Source organism: Oncorhynchus kisutch, linkage group LG1, assembly GCF_002021735.2.
Source record: "Oncorhynchus kisutch isolate 150728-3 linkage group LG1, Okis_V2, whole genome shotgun sequence".
NCBI classification, from domain to species: domain Eukaryota; kingdom Metazoa; phylum Chordata; class Actinopteri; order Salmoniformes; family Salmonidae; genus Oncorhynchus; species Oncorhynchus kisutch.
In genome coordinates, this window is record NC_034174.2 from 70,822,505 (window position 1) to 70,847,261 (window position 24,757).

The 24,757-nt window shown below is 41.7% G+C and overlaps 1 protein-coding gene across 2 annotated transcripts in view; it reads left to right on the forward strand.

Moving 5' to 3' along the window:
- The window catches only part of LOC109897473 (metal transporter CNNM2), a 63,658-nt gene extending 44,389 nt beyond the window's left edge, over positions 1-19,269 (forward strand). The window contains exons 2-8 of one of the 2 annotated variants that reach the window (XM_031831612.1): positions 5,704-5,847; positions 6,268-6,405; positions 8,116-8,285; positions 10,912-11,005; positions 11,519-11,578; positions 13,494-13,672; positions 18,940-19,269. In XM_031831612.1, coding sequence (XP_031687472.1) covers positions 5,704-5,847; positions 6,268-6,405; positions 8,116-8,285; positions 10,912-11,005; positions 11,519-11,578; positions 13,494-13,672; positions 18,940-19,194 — 1,040 coding nt within the window. In that variant the 3' untranslated portion in view covers positions 19,195-19,269. Of the gene's footprint in view, positions 1-5,703; positions 5,848-6,267; positions 6,406-8,115; positions 8,286-10,911; positions 11,006-11,518; positions 11,579-11,669; positions 11,733-13,493; positions 13,673-18,939 lie in introns of both variants that reach the window. The other variant, XM_031831606.1, reaches the window with a different exon arrangement.
- The last annotated feature ends 5,488 nt before the right edge of the window (positions 19,270-24,757 follow it).

The window sequence follows — 24,757 nt, forward strand, 5'->3', positions numbered from 1 at the left end:
TAGTGTTACTGTGTTACTGTTACTACTGTATTACTAGTGTTACTATGTTACTGTTACTACTGTATTACTAGTGTTACCATCTCACTGTTACTACTGTATTACTAGTGTTACTATGTTACTGGTACTACTGTATTACTAGTGTTACCATCTCACTGTTACTACTGTATTACTAGTGTTACCATCTCACTGTTACTACTGTGTTACTAGTGTTACTATGTTACTGTTACTACTGTATTACTAGTGTTACTATGTTACTGTTACTACTGTATTACTAGTGTTACCATCTCACTGATACTACTGTATTACTAGTGTTACCATCTCACTGTTACTACTGTATTACTAGTGTTACCATCTCACTGTTACTACTGTATTACTAGTGTTACCATCTCACTGTTACTACTGTATTACTAGTGTTACCATCTCACTGTTACTACTGTATTACTAGTGTTACTATGTTACTGTTACTACTGTATTACTAGTGTTACTATGTTACTGTTACTACTGTATTACTAGTGTTACTATGTTACTGTTACTACTGTATTACTAGTGTTACTATGTTACTGTTACTACTGTATTACTAGTGTTACTATGTTACTGTTACTACTGTATTACTAGTGTTACCATCTCACTGTTACTACTGTATTACTAGTGTTACCATCTCACTGTTACTACTGTATTACTAGTGTTACTATGTTACTGTTACCACTGTATTACTAGTGTTACTATCTCACTGTTACTACTGTATTACTAGTGTTACTGTGTTACTGGTACTGCTGTATTACTAGTGTTACTATGTTACTGTTACTACTGTATTACTAGTGTTACCATGTTACTTTTACTACTGTATTACTAGGGTTACCATCTCACTCTTACTACTATATTACTAGTGTTACTGTGTTACTATTACTACTGTATTACTAGTGTTACCATCTCACTGTTACTACTGTGTTACTAGTGTTACTATGTTACTGTTACTACTGTATTACTAGTGTTACCATGTTACTTTTACTACTGTATTACTAGGGTTACCATCTCACTGTTACTACTGTGTTACTAGTGTTACTATGTTACTGTTTCTACTGTGTTACTAGTGTTTATGTGTTACTGGTACTACTGTATTACTAGTGTTACTAGTGTTACTATGTTACTGTTACTACTGTATTACTAGTGTTACTGTGTTACTGTTACTACTGTATTACTAGTGTTACTATGTTACTGTTACTACTGTATTACTAGTGTTACCATCTCACTGTTACTACTGTGTTACTAGTGTTACTATGTTACTGTTACTACTGTATTACTAGTGTTACTGTGTTACTGTTACTACTGTGTTACTAGTGTTACTATGTTACTGTTACTACTATGTTACTAGTGTTACCATCTCACTGTTACTACTGTGTTACTAGTGTTACTATGTTACTGTTACTACTGTGTTACTAGTGTTTATGTGTTACTGGTACTACTGTATTACTAGTGTTACTACTGTTACTATGTTACTGTTACTACTGTATTACTAGTGTTACTGTGTTACTGGTACTACTGTATTACTAGTGTTACGGTGTTACTGGTACTACTGTATTACTAGTGTTACTATGTTACTGTTACTACTGTATTACTAGGGTTACCATCTCACTGTTACTACTATATTACTAGTGTTACTGTGTTACTATTATTACTGTATTACTAGTGTTACTATGTTACTGTTCCTACTGTATTACTAGTGTTACCATCTCACTGTTACTACTGTGTTACTAGTGTTACTATGTTACTGTTACTACTGTATTACTAGTGTTACTGTGTTACTGTTACTACTGTGTTACTAGTGTTTATGTGTTACTGGTACTACTGTATTACTAGTGTTACTAGTGTTACTATGTTACTGTTACTACTGTATTACTAGTGTTACTATGTTACTGTTTCTACTGTGTTACTAGTGTTTATGTGTTACTGGTACTACTGTATTACTAGTGTTACTAGTGTTACTATGTTACTGTTACTACTGTATTACTAGTGTTACTGTGTTACTGTTACTACTGTATTACTAGTGTTACTATGTTACTGTTACTACTGTATTACTAGTGTTACCATCTCACTGTTACTACTGTGTTACTAGTGTTACTGTGTTACTGTTACTACTGTGTTACTAGTGTTACTATGTTACTGTTACTACTGTGTTACTAGTGTTTATGTGTTACTGGTACTACTGTATTACTAGTGTTACTAGTGTTACTATGTTACTGTTACTACTGTATTACTAGTGTTACTGTGTTACTGGTACTACTGTATTACTAGTGTTACTATGTTACTGTTACTACTGTATTACTAGGGTTACCATCTCACTGTTACTACTATATTACTAGTGTAACTGTGTTACTGTTACTACTGTATTACTAGTGTTACTATGTTACTGTTACTACTGTATTACTAGTGTTACCATCTCACTGTTACTACTGTATTACTAGTGTTACTATGTTACTGTTACTATAGTATTACTAGTGTTACCATCTCACTGTTACTACTATATTACTAGTGTAACTGTGTTACTGTTACTACTGTATTACTAGTGTTACTATGTTACTGTTACTACTGTATTACTAGTGTTACCATCTCACTGTTACTACTGTATTACTAGTGTTACTATGTTACTGTTACTACTGTATTACTAGTGTTACCATCTCACTGTTACTACTGTATTACTAGTGTTACCATCTCACTGTTACTACTGTATTACTAGTGTTACCATCTCACTGTTACTACTGTATTACTAGTGTTACCATCTCACTGTTACTACTGTGTTACTAGTGTTACTATGTTACTGTTACTACTGTATTACTAGTGTTACCATCTCACTGTTACTACGGTGTTACTAGTGTTACAATCTCACTGTTACTACTGTATTACTAGTGTTACTGTTACTACTGTATTACTAGTGTTACTATGTTACTGTTACTACTGTATTACTAGTGTTACCATCTCACTGTTACTGCTGTGTTACTAGTGTTACTATGTTACTGTTACTACTGTATTACTAGTGTTACTATGTTACTGTTACTACTGTATTACTAGTGTTACTGTGTTACTGTTACTGCTGTATTACTAGTGTTACTATCTCACTGTTACTACTATATTACTAGTGTTACCATCTCACTGTTACTACTGTATTACTAGTGTTACCATCTCACTGTTACTACTGTATTACTAGTGTTACTATGTCACTGTTACTACTGTGTTACTAGTGTTACTATGGTACTGTTACTACTGTATTACTAGTGTTACTATGTTACTGTTACTACTGTGTTACTAGTGTTACTATGTTACTGTTACTACTGTGTTACTAGTGTTACTATGTTACTGTTACTACTGTATTACTAGTGTTACTGTGTTACTGTTACTACTGTATTACTAGTGTTACCATCTCACTGTTACTACTGTATTACTAGTGTTACTATGTTACTGTTACTACTGTATTACTAGTGTTACCATCTCACTGTTACTACTGCGTTACTAGTGTTACTATGTTACTGTTACTACTGTGTTACTAGTGTTACTATGTTACTGTTACTACTGTGTTACTAGTGTTACTATGTTACTGTTACTACTATATTACTAGTGTTACTATGTTACTGTTACTACTGTATTACTGGTGTTACTATGTTACTGTTACTACTGTGTTACTAGTGTTACTATGTTACTGTTACTACTGTGTTACTAGTGTTACTATGTTACTGTTACTACTATATTACTAGTGTTACTATGTTACTGTTACTACTGTATTACTAGTGTTACTATGTTACTCACTGTTACTTTCTGCAAGCTTTTATTAAGGTACAAACCTCAAAGCATATGCCCAGTATGTTCATACGTATTATATGGTAAAATATATATATCTATTTTTTAAATTAACTATTTGTCACTTGCATAATTATTCAGACCCTTTGCTCAGTACTCTGTTAAAGCACACTTGGCATCAATTTAAGCCTGTATTTGGGGAGTTTCTCTCATTCTTCTCTGCAGATCCTCTCAAACTCTCTCAGGTTGGATGGGGAGCGTCACTGCACAGCTATTCTCAGGTCTCTCCAGAGATGTTCGATCGGGTTAAAGTCTGGGCTCTGGCTGGGCCGCTCAAGGACATTCAGAGACTTGTCCCGAAGCCACTCCTGTGTTCTCTTGGCAGTGTGCTTAGGGTCATTGTCCTGTTGGAAGGTGAACCTTTGCCCCAGTCTGAGCAGGTTTTCATCAAGGAGCTCTCTGTACTTTGCTCTGTTCATTTTTGCCTTGATCTTGACTAGTCTCCCAGTCCCATTCCGCTGAAAACCATCCCCACAGCATGATGCTGCCACCACCGTGCTTCACCGTAGGGATGGTGCCAGGTTTCCTCCATACATGACGCTTGGCATTCAGGCCAAAAACCAATATTGGTTTCATCAGACCAGATAATCTTGTTTCTCATGGTCTGAGAGTCCTTTAGGTGCCTTTTGGCAAACTCCAAGTGGGCTGTCATGTGCCTTTTACTGAGGATTGGCTTCTGTTTGGACACTCTACCATTAAGGCCTGATTGGTGGAGGGCTACAGAGATGGTTGTCCTTCTGGAAGTTTCTCCCATCCCCACAGAGGAACTCTGGAGCTCTGTCAGAGTGACCAGATTGCTCAGTTTAGCCAGGTGACCACCTCTAGGAAGAGTCTTGGTGGTTCCAAACTTCTTACATTTAAGAATGATGGAGGCCACTGTGTTCTTGGGAACCTTCAATGCTTCCCAAGATCTGTCCCTCGACACAATCCTGTCTCTGAGCTCTATGGACAATTCCTTCGACCTCATGGCTTAGTTTTTGCCTCTGACATACACTGATAACTGTGGGACCTTATATAGACAGGTGTGTGCCTTTCAAAATCATGTCCAATCAAGTGAATTTACCACAGGTGGACTCCAATCAAGCTGTAGAAACATTTAAAGGATGATCAATGGAAACAGGATACACCTGAGCTCAATTTTGAGTCTCATATCAAAGGGTCTGAATACTTATGTAAATTATTTTAAATTTTTTGCAAAAATGTCCAAAACCCTGTTTCCGCTTTGTCGTTATGGGCTATTGGGTGTACATTGATGAGGGGAATAAAATGATGATGATGTGTGATGCGTGCTTTATTACTTTATGCAATGTATCATTAAGCAGTGAGGCCTGTGGATGTGTGTTGTGTTGCCAAAATACCTCGGCCAAGGGTTGTTGTTTTGTACGACGGAACACAGAGTACCTGGCTACGGTTCTCGGAATACTGGCCATATACTACACACCTCTGAGATGCCTTATTGCTGTTATAAACTGTTTAACGATGTAAAAATATATATTTCTTTGTCATACTTTCAGCCAATCAGCATTCCGGCTTCGAACCACCTGGTTTGTAATTAGTGATATATTGCATGAACAGAGAGTACTTGACCTCTATCCACTGTTCAAAAAGCCCACCGTGTTCATAAGTTGATCTTCATAGCGTTGGAGACAGAGGCTCTTGCTGCACTTTATCACTGTGACCCAAACTTTACAACCTCTTAAATGTGTGTTCTATCTATCTCTCTCTCTCTCTCTCTCTCTCTCTCTCTCTCTCTCTCTCTCTCTCTCTCTCTCTCTCTCTCTCTCTCTCTCTCTCTCTCTCTCTCTCTCTCTCTCTCTCTCTCTCTATCTCTCCTTCTGTGTGTGTGTGTGTTAGGTAAATCCCACCTGGCCATAGTTCAGAGGGTGAACAACGAGGGTGAGGGGGACCCCTTCTACGAGGTCCTGGGCATCGTCACCCTGGAGGACATAATCGAGGAAATCATCAAGTCAGAGATCCTGGACGAGACAGACTTGTACAGTAGGTGCCCAAACTATTTACTTTTGCGCACCTTTTATTGAAATGAAGGGGTATCAATGTTTTCATTTTGAGTAGCTTGAACCTGTTACCAGACTAGTACCACTTTATTATCTGCTGTAATGTAAGGTGCTACTGCAAAGGTTTAGCTTCCAGGCATTTTACATCATTTTATTGTTATGTTATGTACAGTAATGTTTCAACGGCAACTCTGTTTCCCCTATTTTTTTCATTTTACATTGTACACACGTTGTCCATAGGGAAAGAATATAGTTGCTTGAAAATAAATTCCTTTGAGTAACTAAAGTTTATTCACCCTTGTACCTAGGAAATGCACTATCAAAGTCAGCATACAATTTCTCCCTTTTCCTAAAAACAATTCCTCCCCTTTCATCCCCATTCCCCAATTCTTTCTCCCCTCAGCTGACAACAAAACGAAGAAGAAAATCACCCATCGTGAGCGGAAGCAGGATTTCTCAGCCTTCAAGCCCAACGACAGTGAAATGAAGGTTAAAATATCACCTCAGCTTCTGCTGGCAACCCTGCGTTACCTAGCAACAGGCAAGTGTGCACACTGCGTTGCTGCTTGACTTCCCCCAGTGTGCCATCAGAACGCTGACTGTGGAACGTGTGTGTGTGTGTGTGTGTGTGTGTGTGTGTGTGTGGTGTGTGTGTGTGTGTGTGTGTGTGTGTGTGTGTGTGTGTGTGTGTGTGTGTGTGTGTGTGTGTGTGTGTGTGTGTGTGTGTGTGGAGAGGGCGAGAGTGTGTGTTTGAGACGAGAATGTGTGTTTGTGATGTACACGTGGGTGATTGTCTGAGAGGAGACACTAGGCCTCTGGGGAGCGCGGCAGGGGATGTCTGCACAGACTTTATATGGCTCAGTCTGAAAACATGGCCGACTATTTGCTTGCGTGTCATGTTCTCAGCGGTTGGGAGACTGGAGCATTTAGCTTGGAACACATATCACAATTTGGTTACACTACTTTCACGATGACATCACTTTCAACAGTTTGGCTGATTTCTGGGGTTCTCACAGAAGGCATGTCTGCATGCCAGACCTGCATTCACATATGTTTGACATTCTTGATTGAGATGTGCTTGATTGAGCTTTCCTAGGGCAATGGGTTCGAATGGAATAGTCCCCAAAGTGCAAACCCCATTCCATCTGGCACTTCAGGCATGCTAAAGCAAACAGGCTAAAACAAACAGGCTAAAACAAACAGACTAAAGCTCAAAGCAGAACATTAGATCCAGATCAATATATGGCTGTGGTGCCAAGTGTTTAAAAGATTTGAAATACTATTTGAAAATCCCCATGGAACGTACAACCGGAACCACCGTGGAATGTCCCAGCTAGCTACCAGTAGTAGAGCACAGGTCATTCAAATAGGTTGCATTTGTAGGGGATTTGGTGAGAACTTTGACCTAGCGAGCTGCTAAGCATCGCTTAAAGCTGTGGCCCCGCTGGCCCCTCTAAAGGAACTTTGGCTATTAGCAGGTCCCTACGGTAGTGTGGTGGAGCAAGCTGCCAACTGAGACATATCACCACACTCTGGTGTCAGGGGCACGATTGGTTAACCTTTTTTACCTTGACCAATGAGAATAATGATAGAGTATGGGGAGTATCAGGTTGAGCCTGTGTGCAATACACGTGATTATAGTCAATTTACCGTGGATATGGTGATAATAAGGTGATATGGTAAATGCAAGAGAGGGAGTGTGTTTTTACATGGAATTCTATTGTTGATATGGTATTGTAGGGTATTACATCACAACATCTTGTTGTCTTGTACAATGTTGTATCTTACTAAATTGATCAATTTGTAAGTAAATTATCTCTCTCTCCATCGCTCTCGCTCTTTCTCTCTCTCTCTCTCTGACTCTCCCTCTCTCTCTCTGACTCTCTCTCTCCCCTCTCTCTCCCCCCTTTCTCTCTCTCTGACTCTCTCTCTCCCCCCTCTCTCTCTGACTCTCCCCCTCCCTCTCTCTCTCTCTCTCTCTCTCTCTGACTCTCTCTCTCTCTGACTCTCTCTCTCCCCATCTCTTTCTCTCTCTCTCTCTCTCTCTCTCTCTCTCTCTCTCTCTCTCTCTCTCTGACTCTCTCTCTCCCTCTCTCTCTCTCTCTGAATCTCTCTCTTCCCCTCTCTTTCTCTCTCTCTCTCTCTCTGACTCTCTCTCTCTGACTCTCTCTCCCCCTCTCTTTCTCCCTCTCTCTCTCTCTCTCTCTTTCTCTCTTGCCATCACTCTCTCTCCATCCATCCCCCTCTCCAGAGGTGGAGTCGTTCGGGCCGGTGCAGATGTCAGAGAAGATCCTGCTGCGTCTGCTCAAACACCCCAACGTGATCCAGGAGCTGAAGTACGATGAGAAGAACAAGAGAGCACCGGAGCACTACCTCTTCCACAGGAACAAGCCTGTGGACTACTTCATACTAATCCTGCAGGTCAGTACCGAGCCACGCCATTGGGCCAGAGGTTAGTACGGGGCCACGCTATTGGGGCACTCACAAACACGGATTTTGCAGATAGCAGATATTTTACTTGCAGTGATTGTGATGCTGTATGTAGTTGTACAATGACAGCAGTGACAAATGTAGAGCGGGGCCACGCTATCGGGCCAGGTCAGTAATGGGCCACACTATCGGGCCAGGTCAGTAATGGGCCACACTATCGGGCCAGGTCAGTAATGGGCCACACTATCGGGCCAGGTCAGTAATGGGCCACACTATTGGGCCAGGTCAGAAATGGGCCACACTATTGGGCCAGGTCAGAAATGGGCCACACTATCGGGCCAGGTCAGAAATGGGCCACACTGTCGGGCAAGGTCAGAAATGGGCCACACTATCGGGCCAGGTCAGAAATGGGTCATGCTATTGGGCGACGGTCACTACACTCTTCAGCTGTGGTTACACCTTTTGCATTAACATGTAGTTGTCATCATCCGACCAAGATGGAGATTTGTTGCGTCTACACATGGTAATAAAATGTGTCTGTTATCTGCCCACTACGTCCGTATTGTGACCAGATTCCCTGGTCCCTCCCTCGATGCAAAATTATCCAACCTGACTTGAACCTCCCTTTACGACATGAGCTGTATAAATCGACAGAAAACAGCTAACTTTTTATACTCATCATTACAGCCCAATACCTTGTCCAGCTCTGAATAAAATGGGCATTGGGTTTTCCAGTTCCCACTCCCACTCCAGTAGGCAGTTAGTTGCTAATGAAGTCCATGATGTTTGTTCTGGAGGAATTGTTGAGGTATCGTTGCCCATAATTACTACCTCAAGAGGCCAGTGCAATTTATTTTTAGAGGGCGGGACAAATTTCTAAGCTTTCGTGGTCAGGATTCGTTTACACTTCAAGGATATCCGTACAAGATGCGTCTTTGACTTCCTCCGGTGGTCAGGAAGGTCTAATCACAATCAGTTCACAATGCATCTTTTGATTGTCTACACCTGTTGACAAATGTGGGCACAATCAGAATGTTGACCAGATCAGGACATCTGACGCATGTCAGAACCTAGTAAAAAAGAGGCTTTAGGGAAAAAAGTGCTATCTAGAACCTAAGTGATTTTTCAGCTGTCCCTATAGGAGAACCCTTTGATGAACCCTTTTTGTTTCCAGGTGGAACCCTTTTGACTTCCATGTAAAATCCTTTCCACAGAGGGTTCTACCTGAAACCAAAAAGAGTTTGTACCTGGAACCAAAAAGGGTTCTCATATGGGGATAGCTAAATAATATTTTGGAACCCTTTCCCTAAGAGTGTAGGCCAGGAAGGGGATTGGCAGCTATTAAACAAAGCAAGGAGATTTTCCACGAATTATAAACAAGAGTGAGATTTGCCATCGAGTCAGGGTGGCAACATGAGGGTGATGCAAGTTGGAAGTGATGCTGTAAGTACCTGTTTTAAAGGCCCAGTGCAGTCAAAAGAAGTGCATTTTCTGTATTTTATATATATTTCCTCACTATGAGGTTGGAAAAATACAGTGAAATTGTGAAAATGATGATGAGGATAATGCCCTTTTAGTATAAGAGCTGTTTGAAAAGAGGATGGAGTTTTGACCTGACTGGTGACATCATCAGGCGGTAAATTAATAGCCCAATAAGAAAGAGAGTTCCAAACCTCTCTGCCAATTAACAGCTAGTTTTCAGTTTTCCCCTCCCAGCTCTAACCACTCCCAGACAGTCCAAGCTAAATTCTTGAGAATTTGTTTCTTTTTGACCATTTTGATTGAAAACAATCACAGTAAGGTACTTAATTGTTAACATGAAATGATTTGATATTGAGATAAACACTTCTGCATTTGGTATTTCATCTTTATTAAGAGAAAGTGTTAAAGATGGATTGGCTGAAATGTTGCAGCATGCAAATAGGAAATTGACTTTGTGGACTTAAAAGCCCCAATGCAGATGTTTTTATATCAATATAAAATCATTTATGGGTAACAATTAAGTATCATTCTGTAATAGTTTTCAATTAGAATTAAAAAAATAAAATAAAATCTTTGCAAAAAATAAGTTCTCAAGCAAGAATGTTTCTAGGGCGGTCTGGGAGTGGTCTGAGTGGGGAGGGGGAGGGCACCCGAAAAGAAAAAACTAGCTGTTATTGGCAGAGAGGTTTGAACTCTCTTTGTTATTGGTCTATTAACTTATCTACCGCCTGGTGCTGTAACCAGGCAAGCTGAAACTCCACCCATGCTAAACCCTGCTTGATGAGATTATATTTTCAACCAGTAACTATCAGGAAATAACACGTATCACAGTTTCATCAGCTGTTGTACAATATGATACAAAACACAGGAAAAACAGAAAGCACTGGGCCTTTAAAAGAAGGTGAAGTAGATCGTCATCTCACTGCGAAGGAGGGATTTGACTGAATATTGTTCAAGGTGTGAATTCTGAAATGTTGTTACGCGGTTCAGTCAATGCCTCGACTGTAATGCTGCCGAAACAAAAACATATAGTGAATTTACTGTAGCTGATGATCAAACCTCTATACCCCGCAGTACTTCTCAGCTGATCTGAGTCTTCAGACTCTTACGCAGAGTGTGTTGTGCTCCTCTGCAGGGGAAGGTGGAGGTGGAGGCAGGGAAGGAAGGGATGAAGTTTGAAGCAGGAGCGTTCTCCTCCTATGGGATGATGGCTCTCACCACCTCTCCAGGTAAGACTTCCTTGTACACCGACGTCTCAATGGCTGTGTCTAAAATGAGGTCCTATAAATATTTACTGCAGTACACAACACTTTTGTCCAGAACCCTACGTCCCTATATAAAACTACTTTACTAAAATACTAGATTGTAGTCTATAGGAACCTACCATGTATATTTCAGATTTCCCCAATTCCCTTCTACCCATCATCCATTGGCAGCTACTGAGACAAGGGCTAGATCCAGGATGACTGGTTTACAAATTGTAAAGAAACAGTTTATCAGTAACCAAGTGAATTGACTCATATTGAAACAAGGTATGATAAAAAAAATTGTGACGCAGCCTCTGTATTTTCTCAGTTCATTCACAAACTTCCAGTCAGGCGCTAGTAGGATCTCAGAGACACCTGCTGGTGAGAGGGCAGAATTACACCCTCCTCATCAAAAAAAGTTGTCACTGTAGTTTGGTTTATGGAACATAGAGCACATGCTTATGAGATGATGTATTTTGTCATATTTTATCACAGACCCTCTTTCAATGTGCTTGGATGGCACGTTGGTTGTTTTTCAGGACACGGTGTACGATGGTAACGTTATACAATTATTTCATTTGTGGGCTCTGGTGATGGACTTTTCTGTGTGTGTCTCCTCTCTCTGTCGTCCGTCTCTCCTCGCCAGTCCCTCTCTCCCTGTCTCGTACCTTCGTTGTCAGTAGGGCTGAGTCCCTAGCAGGATCTCCAGGTATGGTAGTCCTCTCTTTCCTGTCTGACTGTCTGTCTGTCTGTCTGTCTGTCTGTCTGTCTGTCTGCTTGCCTGTCTGTCTGTCAACCTGTCTGTCTGTCAACCTGTGTGTCTGACTGTCTGTCTGTCAACCTGTCTGTCTGTCTGCCTGTCTGTCTGTCCGTCCATCCCCCTATCTCTCCATCTCCCCTCACATCTAATATAACTCTTCCATCTGTCTATCACCCATTGGGATGAGTGTACACTTCACCTAAGCCTGGTATTTACCGGTATCAAAACTGCATGATGTGTTGTGGACATAGCAATGAATTCTGGACCTGCTGGTCATGAGGTTAAATTCTTTGAGAGCGGGTTTCTCTTGTGCCACATAGCAAGAATACTTTGAGCATATTGTTTGTTGCGTGTTTGTGTATTAATATGCATGTCCTACTTACGCTGTCCTTACGTTTGCTTTGCATATTAAATGTTGCTCTGCATGGACGTTTAACAAGGCAGGACTTAACTATTGTTTTGGGCTCTGAAGGATGTCTGTTACTGTGTACTGTGCATGTGAAGCGTCCATTCCTCTGTGTGTGTGTGTGTGTGTGTGTGTGTGTGTGTGTGTGTGTGTGTGTGTGTGTGTGTGTGTTTGCGTGCGTGTGTGGTAACCAGTGCCATAACTCAAGCCAGTGAATAGTGTAGTAGGGGCCCCCAGAGTGAGGCATAGCCGCCACTAGAGACAGGCTCCACCCCTCTAGCCCCTTAACCCTCTGACTCCATAAACAAGGCTATGAGTTACAGCCCGCTGACTGCAGCACACACACACACACAAGCTGCAAGCACACACACACACATTCTGAAAACATAAACACACACACACAAACAGCTCAAGCCTCTGATCCACCCTATATTTACTAAATTCCCTCCTCCTTCTTTTCCCCCTTGTCCCACTCCACCCTCTTCCACTCTATCCCTCCATCCCCTACCGTCCCCCGTAGAGTACTAATCTCCCAGGGTTCACTGGGCCTTGGACTACTGCGTGGGTCTGGGGACCACATCCAAACCCAGGATTACATACATTCCAGCCAGAGTAGTGAGCATTAACGCCCCAGTCCTCTGCAAGCCCACGTCCTTTCCACTTTGTTGTGTGGTTTTCCTCTCGTCTGCTTTTTAAGGAGTGGAAAACATAAGCTGAGTTTAATTAAAATAAAGAGAAAGTATTCTAATTTGAGAAGTGTGAAAAAAGCGGCATCACTCTAGACCACCGACTCAAAACCTGTGAAGCAAAGCCCCCCCCCCCTAATGGGAGGACTTAAAATATATATTAGATTTCCATACATTGCACCAAGGATTCTTGGCCTATATGTTACCTAATCGTTCAATTAAAGGAATAGCTTCTCATTCTGCGTAGAATTCAGTAAATAGATGATGCACAATCAGGTTGTGAAGATGGAGATGAGATGACAAACATAAATCATACACAGCTATGGCTAGGTACAGCAGTACAGCTATAACTGATTGTGGATTCCATTTACAGTGTCTGTGTGACATGTTCTGCTTTTACTCTGTTCTCTATTCTGTTCTCAGATCAGGGCTGGGGTCAATTCCATTTCAATTCCAGGTCTCTTCAATGCTTTTCAATGAGGAAAATGTAGAATTGGATATTGGAATTTGGTTTACGTTCTGAATCGACTTTTATAGACACGGGATCGACCCCAACCCCAGATAGGTATTTGCTGTGAACAGAAGCCGAAAACGTCTATTCTTCTCTATCCTGTGCAGAGAACAAGTCCCCACCGCGGCCGTTTGGCCTGAACCACTCAGACTCCCTGAACCGGAGTGACCGCATCGATGCCATCACACCCACGCTGGGGAGCAGTAACAACCAGCTGAACGCATTCCTACAGATATACATGCCAGACTACTCTGTCAGGGCTGTGTCTGACTTGCAGTACATCAAGGTGAGAGGATAGTCAGGATTCACACACACACACACACACTACATATATACATGCCAGACTACTCTGTCAGGGCTGTGTCTGACCTGCAGTACATCAAGGTGAGAGGATAGTCAGGATTCACACACACACACACACACACACACTACAGATATACATGCCAGACTACTCTGTCCAGGCTGTGTCTGACCTGCAGTACATCAAGGTGAGAGGATAGTCAGGATTCACACACACACTACATATATACATGCCAGACTACACTGTCAGGGCTGTGTCTGACTTGCAGTACATCAAGGTGAGAGGATAGTCAGGATTCTCACACACACACACACACACACACACACACACTACACATACAGTTGAAATCAGAAGATTACATACACCTTAGCTAGATACATTTAAACTCAGTTTTTCACAATTTCTGACATTTAATCCTAGTAAAAATTAGTTAGGATCACCACATTATTTTAAGAATGTGAAATGTCAGAATAATAGTAGAGAGAATGATTTCATTCAGCTTTTATTTCTTTCATCACATTCCCAGTGGGTCAGAAGTTTACATACACTCAATTAGTATTTGGTAGCATTGCCTTTAAATTGATCAATTTAGGTCAAATGTTTCAGTTCAGGTAGCTGAACAAGCTTCTCACAATAAGTTGGTTGAATTTTGGCCCATTTCTCCTGACAGAGCTGGTGTAATCGAGTCAGGTTTGTTGGCCTCCTTGCTCGCACACGCTTTTTCAGTCCTGCCCACAAATGTTATATAGGATTGAGGTCAGGGCTTTGTGATGGCCACTCCAATACTTTTACTTTGTTGTCCTTAAGCCATTTTGCCACAACTTTGGAAGCATGCTTGTATCATTGTCCATTTGGAAGACCCATTTGCAACCAAGCTTTAACTTCCTGACTGATGTCTTGAGATGTTGCTTCAATATATCCACATCCTTTCCCATCCTCATGATGCCATCCATTTTTGAAGAGCACCAGGCCCTCCTGCAGCAAAGCATCCCCACAACATGATGCTGCCACCCCCGTGCTTCACGGTTGGGATGGTGTTCTTCGGCTTGCAAGCCTCTCCCTTTTTCCCCCAAACATAAAGATGGTCATTTTGGCCAAACAGTTCTATTTATGTTTCATCAGACCAGAGGTCATTTCTCCAAAAAGTACGATCTTTGTCCCCATGTGCAGTTGCAAACCACTTTTTATGGCGGTTTTGGAACAGTGGCTTCTTCCTTGCTGAGTGGCCTTTTAGGTTATGTCGATATAGGACTCGTTTTACTGTGGATATAGATCATTTTGTATCTGTTTCCTCCAGCATCTTCACAGGGTCCTTTGCTGTTGTTCTGGGATTGATTTGCACTTTTCGCACCAAAGTACGTTCATCTCTAGGAGACAGAACGTGTCTCCTTCCTGAGTGGTATGACAGCTGCGTGGTCCAATGGTGTTTATACTTGCATACTATTGTTCGTACAGATGAACGTGGTATCGTCAGGCATTTGTAAATAGCTCCCAAGGATGACTTGTGGAGGTCTACAATTGTTTTTCTGAGGTCTTGGCTGATTTATTTTAATCTTCCCATGATGTCAAGCAAAGAGGCACTGAGTTTGAAGGTAGGCCTTGAAATACATCCACAGGTACACCTCCAATTGACTCAAATTATGTCAATTAGCCTATCAGAAGCTTCTAAAGCCATGACATCATTTTCTGGAATTTTCCAAGCTGTTTAAAGGCACAGTCAACTTAGTGTATGTGATACATTGTGATACAGTGAATTATAAGTTAAATAATCTGTCTGTAACAATTGTTGGAAAAATTACTTGTGTCATGCACAAAGTAGATGTCCTAAACTATAGTTTGTTTACAAGAAATGTGTGAAGTGGTTGAAAAATGAGTTTAATGACTCCAACCTAAGTGTATGTAAACCTCTGACTTCAGTTGTAGACATGCCTGACTACTCTGTTAAGGCTGTCGGACCTGCAGTATTTCAAGGAGAGTCTATACACACTTCTACACACACGTTTGCACGCACATACTGTACACACACACACATTTGTGACCAACCGCCTTGATTCGGTCTTATGTAGCAAAATTTGAAATGGTGTTTTTTTACATTGGATAAAAGCAGAGACCCAGAGCTACAAAATGGTATATCATACACTGTGTTTGAGGAACAATGGGAAAGTCATTTTGCTTTGACAGTTGATAAACTGGTAAATTCACTTTTGAGAAAATCGCCTTTGAATGTTTTGGTACCTACTGGAGAGCTCTTCTTCATTCAGCACCCTTTTAAGCTTTAGCTCCTCCAATCTCTTTATCTGAGCGTTTTGTCCTAACAACAGCAGTCAAGCACCCAAGATAACTGGTTAACAGTTGTCGCAGTGACATTCTATTAAATCAGACACTTGCATAGTGGAGTCTTTTGTTAAGACATGTAGCTAGCTAAACAATGAACCATAATCCCAACTCATGACGTTACTACCTTGCATGAATCTGCAGGTAGCTAACCAAGCAGGTTCAATGTTAGCTAGCTAACATTAGGCTATAACTAGCCAAGAAAATGGCTCTGAGATACGAATAATATGATCATACACTTAATGTTAGGTAGCGAGCCAGCCAGCTAATGTTAGCTATCTAGCTAACAGTACACATTAACTTGAAATGAAAAAAACGGTCAAAATTAGAAATGTGTAATATCTGAAAATGTAGCTAGCTAAACTATCTTACCCATATACATCATGGTTGGACTCTTCTCCCTGTCACAGATGCCATGGTTTCCCTTAGTTTGAAGATCTAATCCGGAGACCGGTGTTTTCTCCATCTCCTTAGCTACCATACTCTAATTCCAATGATTTCAAAACTCGGTCCTCCAGAAAGTGGAGAGCAACACTTTTGCAGTTCTACTAAGCAATCTTTTTTTTTAAAGCAGTGTTAGACAGGATTACCTACCGATACTGACCAGCTCAAATAGACAGAAGTGTGCTACATGGCAGACCAATCCAAACTCATCTCCCGGCATGTCCAGCCCACTCATTATCTCAGCCAATCATGGCTAGCGGGAAGGTTGCTGTTTTTTTCTGTGGCTAAACCAACTAGGCTCGCAATTTAACAATTATATTCGTTTTTACAGATGACATACAGGTCTGTTATTAAGGCACATGAAAGTTCACATGTTCCAGAAGGCATTTCTTCCAAAAAAACAACCACATTTTCATTAAAAAATATATATATATTATGTTCAAATGACTGTCCTGTGAAGTAGTGACCCGCGACATACGCCTAGTTTCCTGAAACGGGTCACATTTGTGTGTCGCTTGTATAACAGTGAAGGTTGAGGTTGAATTGGCTGGCATAGGATCTGTCCAAGTGGGAGGATGTAGATTATGAAAAATAGGGGGCCTAGCATAGAGCCCAGAGGCACACCCTGTGTGAGTTTAGTGAGATATATGTGTCCAGTTGGTGAAACATGATTGAAACCAGGAGAAAGTGGATAAGAATGTTCTATTGGAAATGTAGCTATGCTATCATTCAAGGTGATCATGTACAGTGCCTTGCGAAAGTATTCGGCCCCCTTGAACTTTGCGACCTTTTGCCACATTTCAGGCTTCAAACATAAAGATATAAAACTGTATTTTTTTGTGAAGAGTCAACAACAAGTGGGACACAATCATGAAGTGGAACGACATTTATTGGATATTTCAAACTTTTTTAACAAATCAAAAACTGAAAAATTGGGCGTGCAAAATTATTCAGCCCCTTTACTTTCAGTGCAGCAAACTCTCCAGAAGTTCAGTGAGGATCTCTGAATGATCCAATGTTGACCTAAATGACTAATGATGATAAATACAATCCACCTGTGTGTAATCAAGTCTCCGTATAAATGCACCTGCACTGTGATAGTCTCAGAGGTCCGTTAAAAGCGCAGAGAGCATCATGAAGAACAAGGAACACACCAGGCAGGTCCGAGATACTGTTGTGAAGAAGTTTAAAGCCGGATTTGGATACAAAAAGATTTCCAGAGCTTTAGACACCCCAAGGAGCACTGTGCAAGCGATAATATTGAAATGGAAGGAGTATCAGACCACTGCAAATCTACCAAGACCTGGCCGTCCCTCAACTTTCAGCTCATACAAGGAGAAGACTGATCAGAGATGCAGCCAAGAGGCCCATGATCACTCTGGATGAACTGCAGAGATCTACAGCTGAGGTGGGAGACTCTGTCCATAGGACAACAATCAGTCATATATTGCACAAATCTGGCCTTTATGGAAGAGTGGCAAGAAGAAAGCCATTTCTTAAAGATATCCATAAAAAGTGTATTTTAAAGTTTGCCACAAGCCACCTGGGAGACACACCAAACATGTGGAAGAAGGTGCTCTGGTCAGATGAAACCAAAATTGAACTTTTTGGCAACAATGCAAAACGTTATGTTTGGCATAAAAGCAACACAGCCCATCACCCTGAACACACCATCCCCACTGTCAAACATGGTGGTGGCAGCATCATGGTTTGGGCCTGCTTTTCTTCAGCAGGGACAGGGAAGATGGTTAAAATTGATAGGAAGATGGATGGAGCCAAATACAGGACCATTCAGGAAAAAAACCTGATGGAGTCTGCAAAAGACCTGAGACTGGGACGGAGATTTGTCTTCCAACAAGACAATGATCCAAAACATAAAGCAAAATCTACAATGGAATGGTTAAAAAATAAACATATCCAGGTGTTAGAATGGCCAAGTCAAAGTCCAGACCTGAATCCAATCGAGAATCTGTGGAAAGAACTGAAAACTGCTGTTCACAAATGCTCTCCATCCAACCTCACTGAGATCGAGCTGTTTTGCAACGAGGAATGGGAAAAAATGTCAGTCTCTCGATGTGCAAAACTGATAGAGACATACCCCAAGCGACTTACAGCTGTAATCTCAGCAAAAGGTGGCGCTACAAAGTATTAACTTAAGGGGGCTGAATAATTTTGCACTCCCAATTTTTCAGTTTTTGATTTGTTAAAAGAGTTTGAAATATCCAATAAATGTCGTTCCACTTCATGATTGTGTCCCACTTGTTGTTGATTCTTCACAAAAAAATACAGTTTTATATCTTTATGTTTCAAGCCTGAAATGTGGCAAAAGGTCGCAAAGTTCAAGGGGGCCGAATACTTTCGCAAGGCACTGTAGATATCCACATCTGCCAGTTCAACTGATGCCCAGGGATGCAATTTAATATCCTGTAATATCATATAACATGATATCATGTAACTATATTATCCTCCCGCAGGTGACCCGTCAGCAGTACCAGAACGCCCTGATGGCGTCGCGCATGGATAAGACGCCCCAGTCGATGGACAGCGAGTTCACCAAGATCGAATTGACTCTGACCACAGAGCTCCACGATGGTGGAGGGGGAGGCGTCCTGGAGACGCCAGCTATGGCCCACCACGAGACAGTCGGGCTGCTCAACCTCAACACACAGCCCCAGAACTGTCTGGCCCACAGGGTCAACCACACTGCACACAATGAGGGACCCATCTAGCCCACACTGGGGTGGTGGGGACAGGGGAAGAGGAGGGAGGATGGGTCTGGGGAGAGGGAACAGGGGGGGGATGGGTCTGGGGACAGGGGGAGAGGAGGGGTCTGGGGACAGGGGGAGAGGAGGGAGGATGGGTCTGGGGAGAGGAGGGGTCTGGGGACAGGGGGAGAGAAGGGAGGATGGGTCTGGGCAGAGGGAACAGGGGAGAGGGGGGAGGATGGGTCTGGGGACAGAGGGAGAGGAGGGAGGATGGGTCTAGGGAGAGGAGGGGTCTGGGGAGAGGAGGGAGGATGGATCTGGGGACAGGGGGAGAGGAGGGGTCTGGGGACAGGGGGAGAGGAGGGAGGATGGGTCTGGGGACAGAGGGAGAGGAGGGAGGATGGGTCTGGGGAGAGGAGGGGTCTGGGGACAGGGGGAGAGAAGGGAGTATGGGTCTGGGGACAGGGGAAGAGGAGGGAGGATGGGTCTGGGGAGAGGGAACAGGGGAGAGGGGGGAGGATGGGTCTGGGGACAGAGGGAGAGGAGGGGTCTGGGGAGAGGGCGAGAGGAGTGAGGAGAGATGGTGTTAGGGCCTGGGCCTAATCCCACGACATCCAAGGACCTCTAACCCCTACCCACCACCCCCTTATGGATGGAAGACCCTGGAGGATTTGAGAGGAAGGACCTCTAACCCCTACCCACCACCCCCTTATGGATGGAAGACCCTGGAGGATTTGAGGGGAAGGACCTCTAACCCCTACCCACCACCCCCTTATGGATGGAAGACCCTGGAGGATTTGAGGGGAAGGACCTCTAACCCCTACCCACCACCCCCTTATGGATGGAAGACCCTGGAGGATTTGAGGGGAAGGGGGCTATGGAGATGTGTATACTGAGCCCCAGCCTGAACCTCTACTCTCTACCTTCCACCACCCCTGGCCGATTCCACAGCCTGGAACAGAATACCCTTTGGAGTAGTGGGGAAGGGGGCTAAAGGGATAGCACTCTGGGCCCTCACCCACATCACACACCTCTAGAAGACCCTGTTAGGGTGGGCTTGGACCGTCCTCGGCCAATCCATCCGCTTAAATACCCGGTGACCTGGTATACCAGTAGCTCGGAAAGATGGACAACAGTGTGCATGCCCCCCACCCCATTCCCCTGTCCACACACAAACACTTACACATAAGTACACACACTTTCCAGTCTGTTCTTGTTCAGGGATTGGCAGTGGACTGTAGTACTACTTTAGTACTACTGTAGTACTACTAGTACTACTACATCGAAGGACTCAAACGCACGCAGACAAAATGGTTAGTCAAAGACTGTAACCAAATACCGCTTTGAAGGAAACCATGGAACCATGAACCAACAATGTTTTGGTGCATTTATTTATTATATGTGTATATATGTATGTGTGGAGAAGATATGACATATACCGTGGCACAAACATGCATGGGCATGTAGATGTTTGTGTGTGGATATGTGATATTGAAATACATGCTACATATATTTATATATATACTCATACAAGTACCAGTCAAAAGTTTGGACACACCTACTCATTCAAGGATTTATCTTTATTTTTACTATTTTATGAAATATATTTTGATTTGTTTATAACACTTTTTTGGTTACTTACATGATTCCATTTCATAGTTTTGATGTCTTCACTATTATTCTACAATGTAGAAAATAGTCAAAATAAAGAAAATTCCTTGAATGCGTAGGTGTGTCCAAACATTGGACTGCTACTGTACATCCATGTATATGAGTTGGTGAGGGTCTTTTAAAGGTATATTACAGATCTTGTTATTTTTACTATTCTTCTCAATCAGGCTAATGGTACCGTATCTTTTCACCTTCTTAAAATCACATGATTGCCTTTAAAAAAAAAATCATCTTCATTATTTTAACAAAGTGCAATGGGGAAAAAAAACAGTATATTTAAGAGATGATTATGAATTTTAAAAAATCACTTTATTGTAAACTGAGACAGATATATTTGTATGTTTGTATGCACCGTATGTATGTGTGGGTTTTGGTTCAAAGATGCTGAGTTGCAACCGTCCACAAGCAAAACCCGTCCGTCCCTAAGCCATTTTTTTCCCTATTACGGCCGATGTACGATCAGAAGCCCTTTGACCTCATTATATTGCTGTTTGATATGGAGGTTATCCAGACTTAAGTTAACAGACTTAAATCATACTTAATAATACAATCCAGACAAGTCTTACGACTGTGGTTTAGGAGTGGGACCCGGGATGTATTGACATTGAAAAGTGCTAACTTGGCACTTATGAATGCATGTGTCTTTTATTATTCATAATCAAACGTGATCATTGGCCAGTATTAATGACCTCATCTAACATGTTGAGCATCATGAACTTCACAAAAGCAACCTCGACATTAAACTATTGTCCATGAATGACCCTCTTGTATGGCACAGCACTCTCCTTTCCACTGTGTGTGTGTTGTGTGGCATGTTAAAGTATGTTCAGTCTCCTTCAGCTCATGTTGAGCTTAGAGTGTAAGCTTTATTCAATCAAACTCTTGAACTGGGTTTTGGGGTTAAAGGCAGACTATGCATTATGAAATACACTGAGTGTACAAAACATTAGGAACACCTTCCAGTCATTTTGAGTTGCACCTTCCCTTTTCCCCTCAGAACAGCCTCGATTGGTCAGGGCACAGATTCTACAAGGTGTCGAAAGCATTCCACAGGGATGCTGGCCCATGTTGACTCCAATGCTTCCCACAGTTGTGTCAAGTTGGCTGGATGTCCTTTGGGTGGTGGACCATTCTGGATACACACGGGAAACTGTTGAGTGTGAAAAACCCAGCAGCGTTGCAGTTCTTGACACAAACCGGTGCGCCTGGCACCTACTACCATACCCCGTTCGAAGGCACTTAATCTTTTGAGTTGCCCATTCACCCTCTGAATGGCACACACACACACAATCAATGTCTCAATTATCTCAAGGCTTAAAAATCATTATTTAACCCGTCTCCTCCCCTTCATCTACACTGATTTAAAGTGGATTTAACAAGTGACATCAATAAGGGATCATAGCTTTCACCTAGAATCACCTGGTCAGTCTATGCCATGGAAAGAGCAGGTGTTCTTAATGTTATGTCCACTCTGTGTATAGCATACACAGTGTGGAAACATCCTTTTTAAATAAATTGACACCAACAAAACTGAAATTGACTATTGCATTGTGGGAGGGTGCAAATTTTGTAAGCCAATAGTGGGGAGCCGTGGCAGATTCAAATGTTCTCGTTGTTGTCAGTAAGCAGGATGTCGTCCCACTGTCAAAGGAGTGTACTTTTGAGATTAAGGTACCATTCTTCTTGCAGTGTGAGAATGTAATGAAAAACAATGTTTACTGTGTGAAACAAAAAGAACAATGCTTCAAACATGCTCTCTTTCAGTGCAAGAAGAATGTTTTTTTCCCAACAATGCCAACAATCATCTGGTTACCGAGTTTAATCGAATAGTGTGGGCTTGAACTGAAACCTTTTTTTAAATGTAACCTTTATTTAACTAGGCAAGTCGGTTAAGAACAAATTATTATTTACAATGATGGCCTACAGCGGAACAGTTGCCTTGTTCAGGGGCAGCACGGGGATTCGATCCAGCAACCTTTCAGTTACTGGCCCAACGCTCTAACCACTACCTGTCAGCCCAAGCTTGTTGATGTTATACACCTGGTCACTGTTGGAGATGAACAGAAATGGTTGTTTTTCTGTGACTGACTGATCTTTTTTGTAAGGCTCAAGTTCATACCAACTTAAAACACTTTAAAGTGAGAAAAAATGCCAAATTAAACACTTAAGTGCTTGTTTTCACATGCTAGTTTTACACCTTTGTAGTCTAATAATAATTAATTGAATGACCATGTGCCACTGAAGCTAAAAAACCTTAACATTAAAATGATTACTATTATTATTATAATTATTTATTGTAAGAGGAAAACATTCCCTTCGATAGTTACTATAGATGCTAGTTCTTTGAATTGTGATGACTTGAATCATAGCAATGCATAGTTTGGGGGAAATTGAGGAAAATATGGATTCTCACCATTGATGTACTGTATTGAATGTACGCAATTACAGTATTAGAACTACTAATGTGTTTTCTGTATCTTAGCCACACATATGTTGTATATTTCTTTTCACAATTCTCCTATAAGCCTGTAAACAAATGATTCTCTGTTTTTCTTTGTGGTGGACCATTCTGTATTTTGTTATCATTTGTCTCTTGGAAAATATGTACGAAGGACCAAGCCAGGGTTGGGGTGTAATGTACAAGGCGTATGCCTTCTGTTGAGTATATTAACTTCAAGTGTCAACTTATTTCTAGGGTAATGTAATGTTGAGTTGACTTTTTCTTTGTATCCGTTTGTATATAAAGGGTTTTATATGAATCAAAGCTGAACTTAAAGTAGAAGTCCAAAAATAACTCTCCTATCCTAAATCTCTGTAGACGCAGCATCTTAACGTAAAGCATGTTGACGCAGTTTGTAGTCATCCTAGACAGTTGTAATATCTGCTCGCTAAAGCAAAGATATTCATTGCAGAATGTAGCTCCAAATAGTATGGGCGTGCAATTGCAACTTTTGACCACTGCTGGTCGCCATTTCTCTTCGTGTCACAGTATTCCCAATTTACTGTGAGCATAAACAACTTCTTTAAAAAAACACATGGGGTTGGCAACATTCCCACATACACCAAGGGGCTTCCGTTTCAAAATGACCAGACTATGGAAGAGATTAATAACACTGACCAGATATTGTCGTTTTACTTGTGAGTGTTCTTATGCATCAGGTGAACTCTGCTCTGCAAGGACAATCATTCCAGAGATAAGCGACGATGATGATGATGATGATATAACAAGACTGTATTTGTACTTTACCATCTATACTTTGATCACTGCTGTATTTAATACACTTATACGAGAAAAAAAAGAGGTATCTCCTTCAAAATAAAAGTCCTTCACGTGCAGATGAGGGTTTTTCACATGTTCATGTCAGAATTTTGAAAATAACATATATGACTATCCAACGTAGTCTTGTGTTGTTGTTTTTTAGCCTGGTTGTGACCTACATCTTGACACATGTGGTCTTTACCCCTGCTTCTTGAACATTCACAGGAAAAGAAAAACCTGAAAAAAGAGATCTCTCTCTTTCTATTGCTCTCTCTCTCGTTTCCCCCTCTTTCTCTGAGGACTTTCTCCACTCTAAAGATAAGACACACATCACCAATGAACGACTACAGTATTTGTCAAGACACTTTTAGATCCGTAGAAAATACTTCACTCCATTCTATCGTTATATGAGTCATATCGGACCACGTTTATCCTCATGCTGCTATGTATATGTGCCTGTCCACATGTTTGATACTCAACACGGTAAAAGCAGTCCCATATTCTGCTCTGGTTGGTGTTGGTGGTACAATAAAAAGTGAATTATTAACAGAAAGAGTGTTTGTGATGGAATATGTTTTTTCCCCCTCAACACAAAGGTGCTCAGATTAAAGAGAGGCAGTTCAGAACATTGTATGGAGGCAATTTCAAGGACAGAAT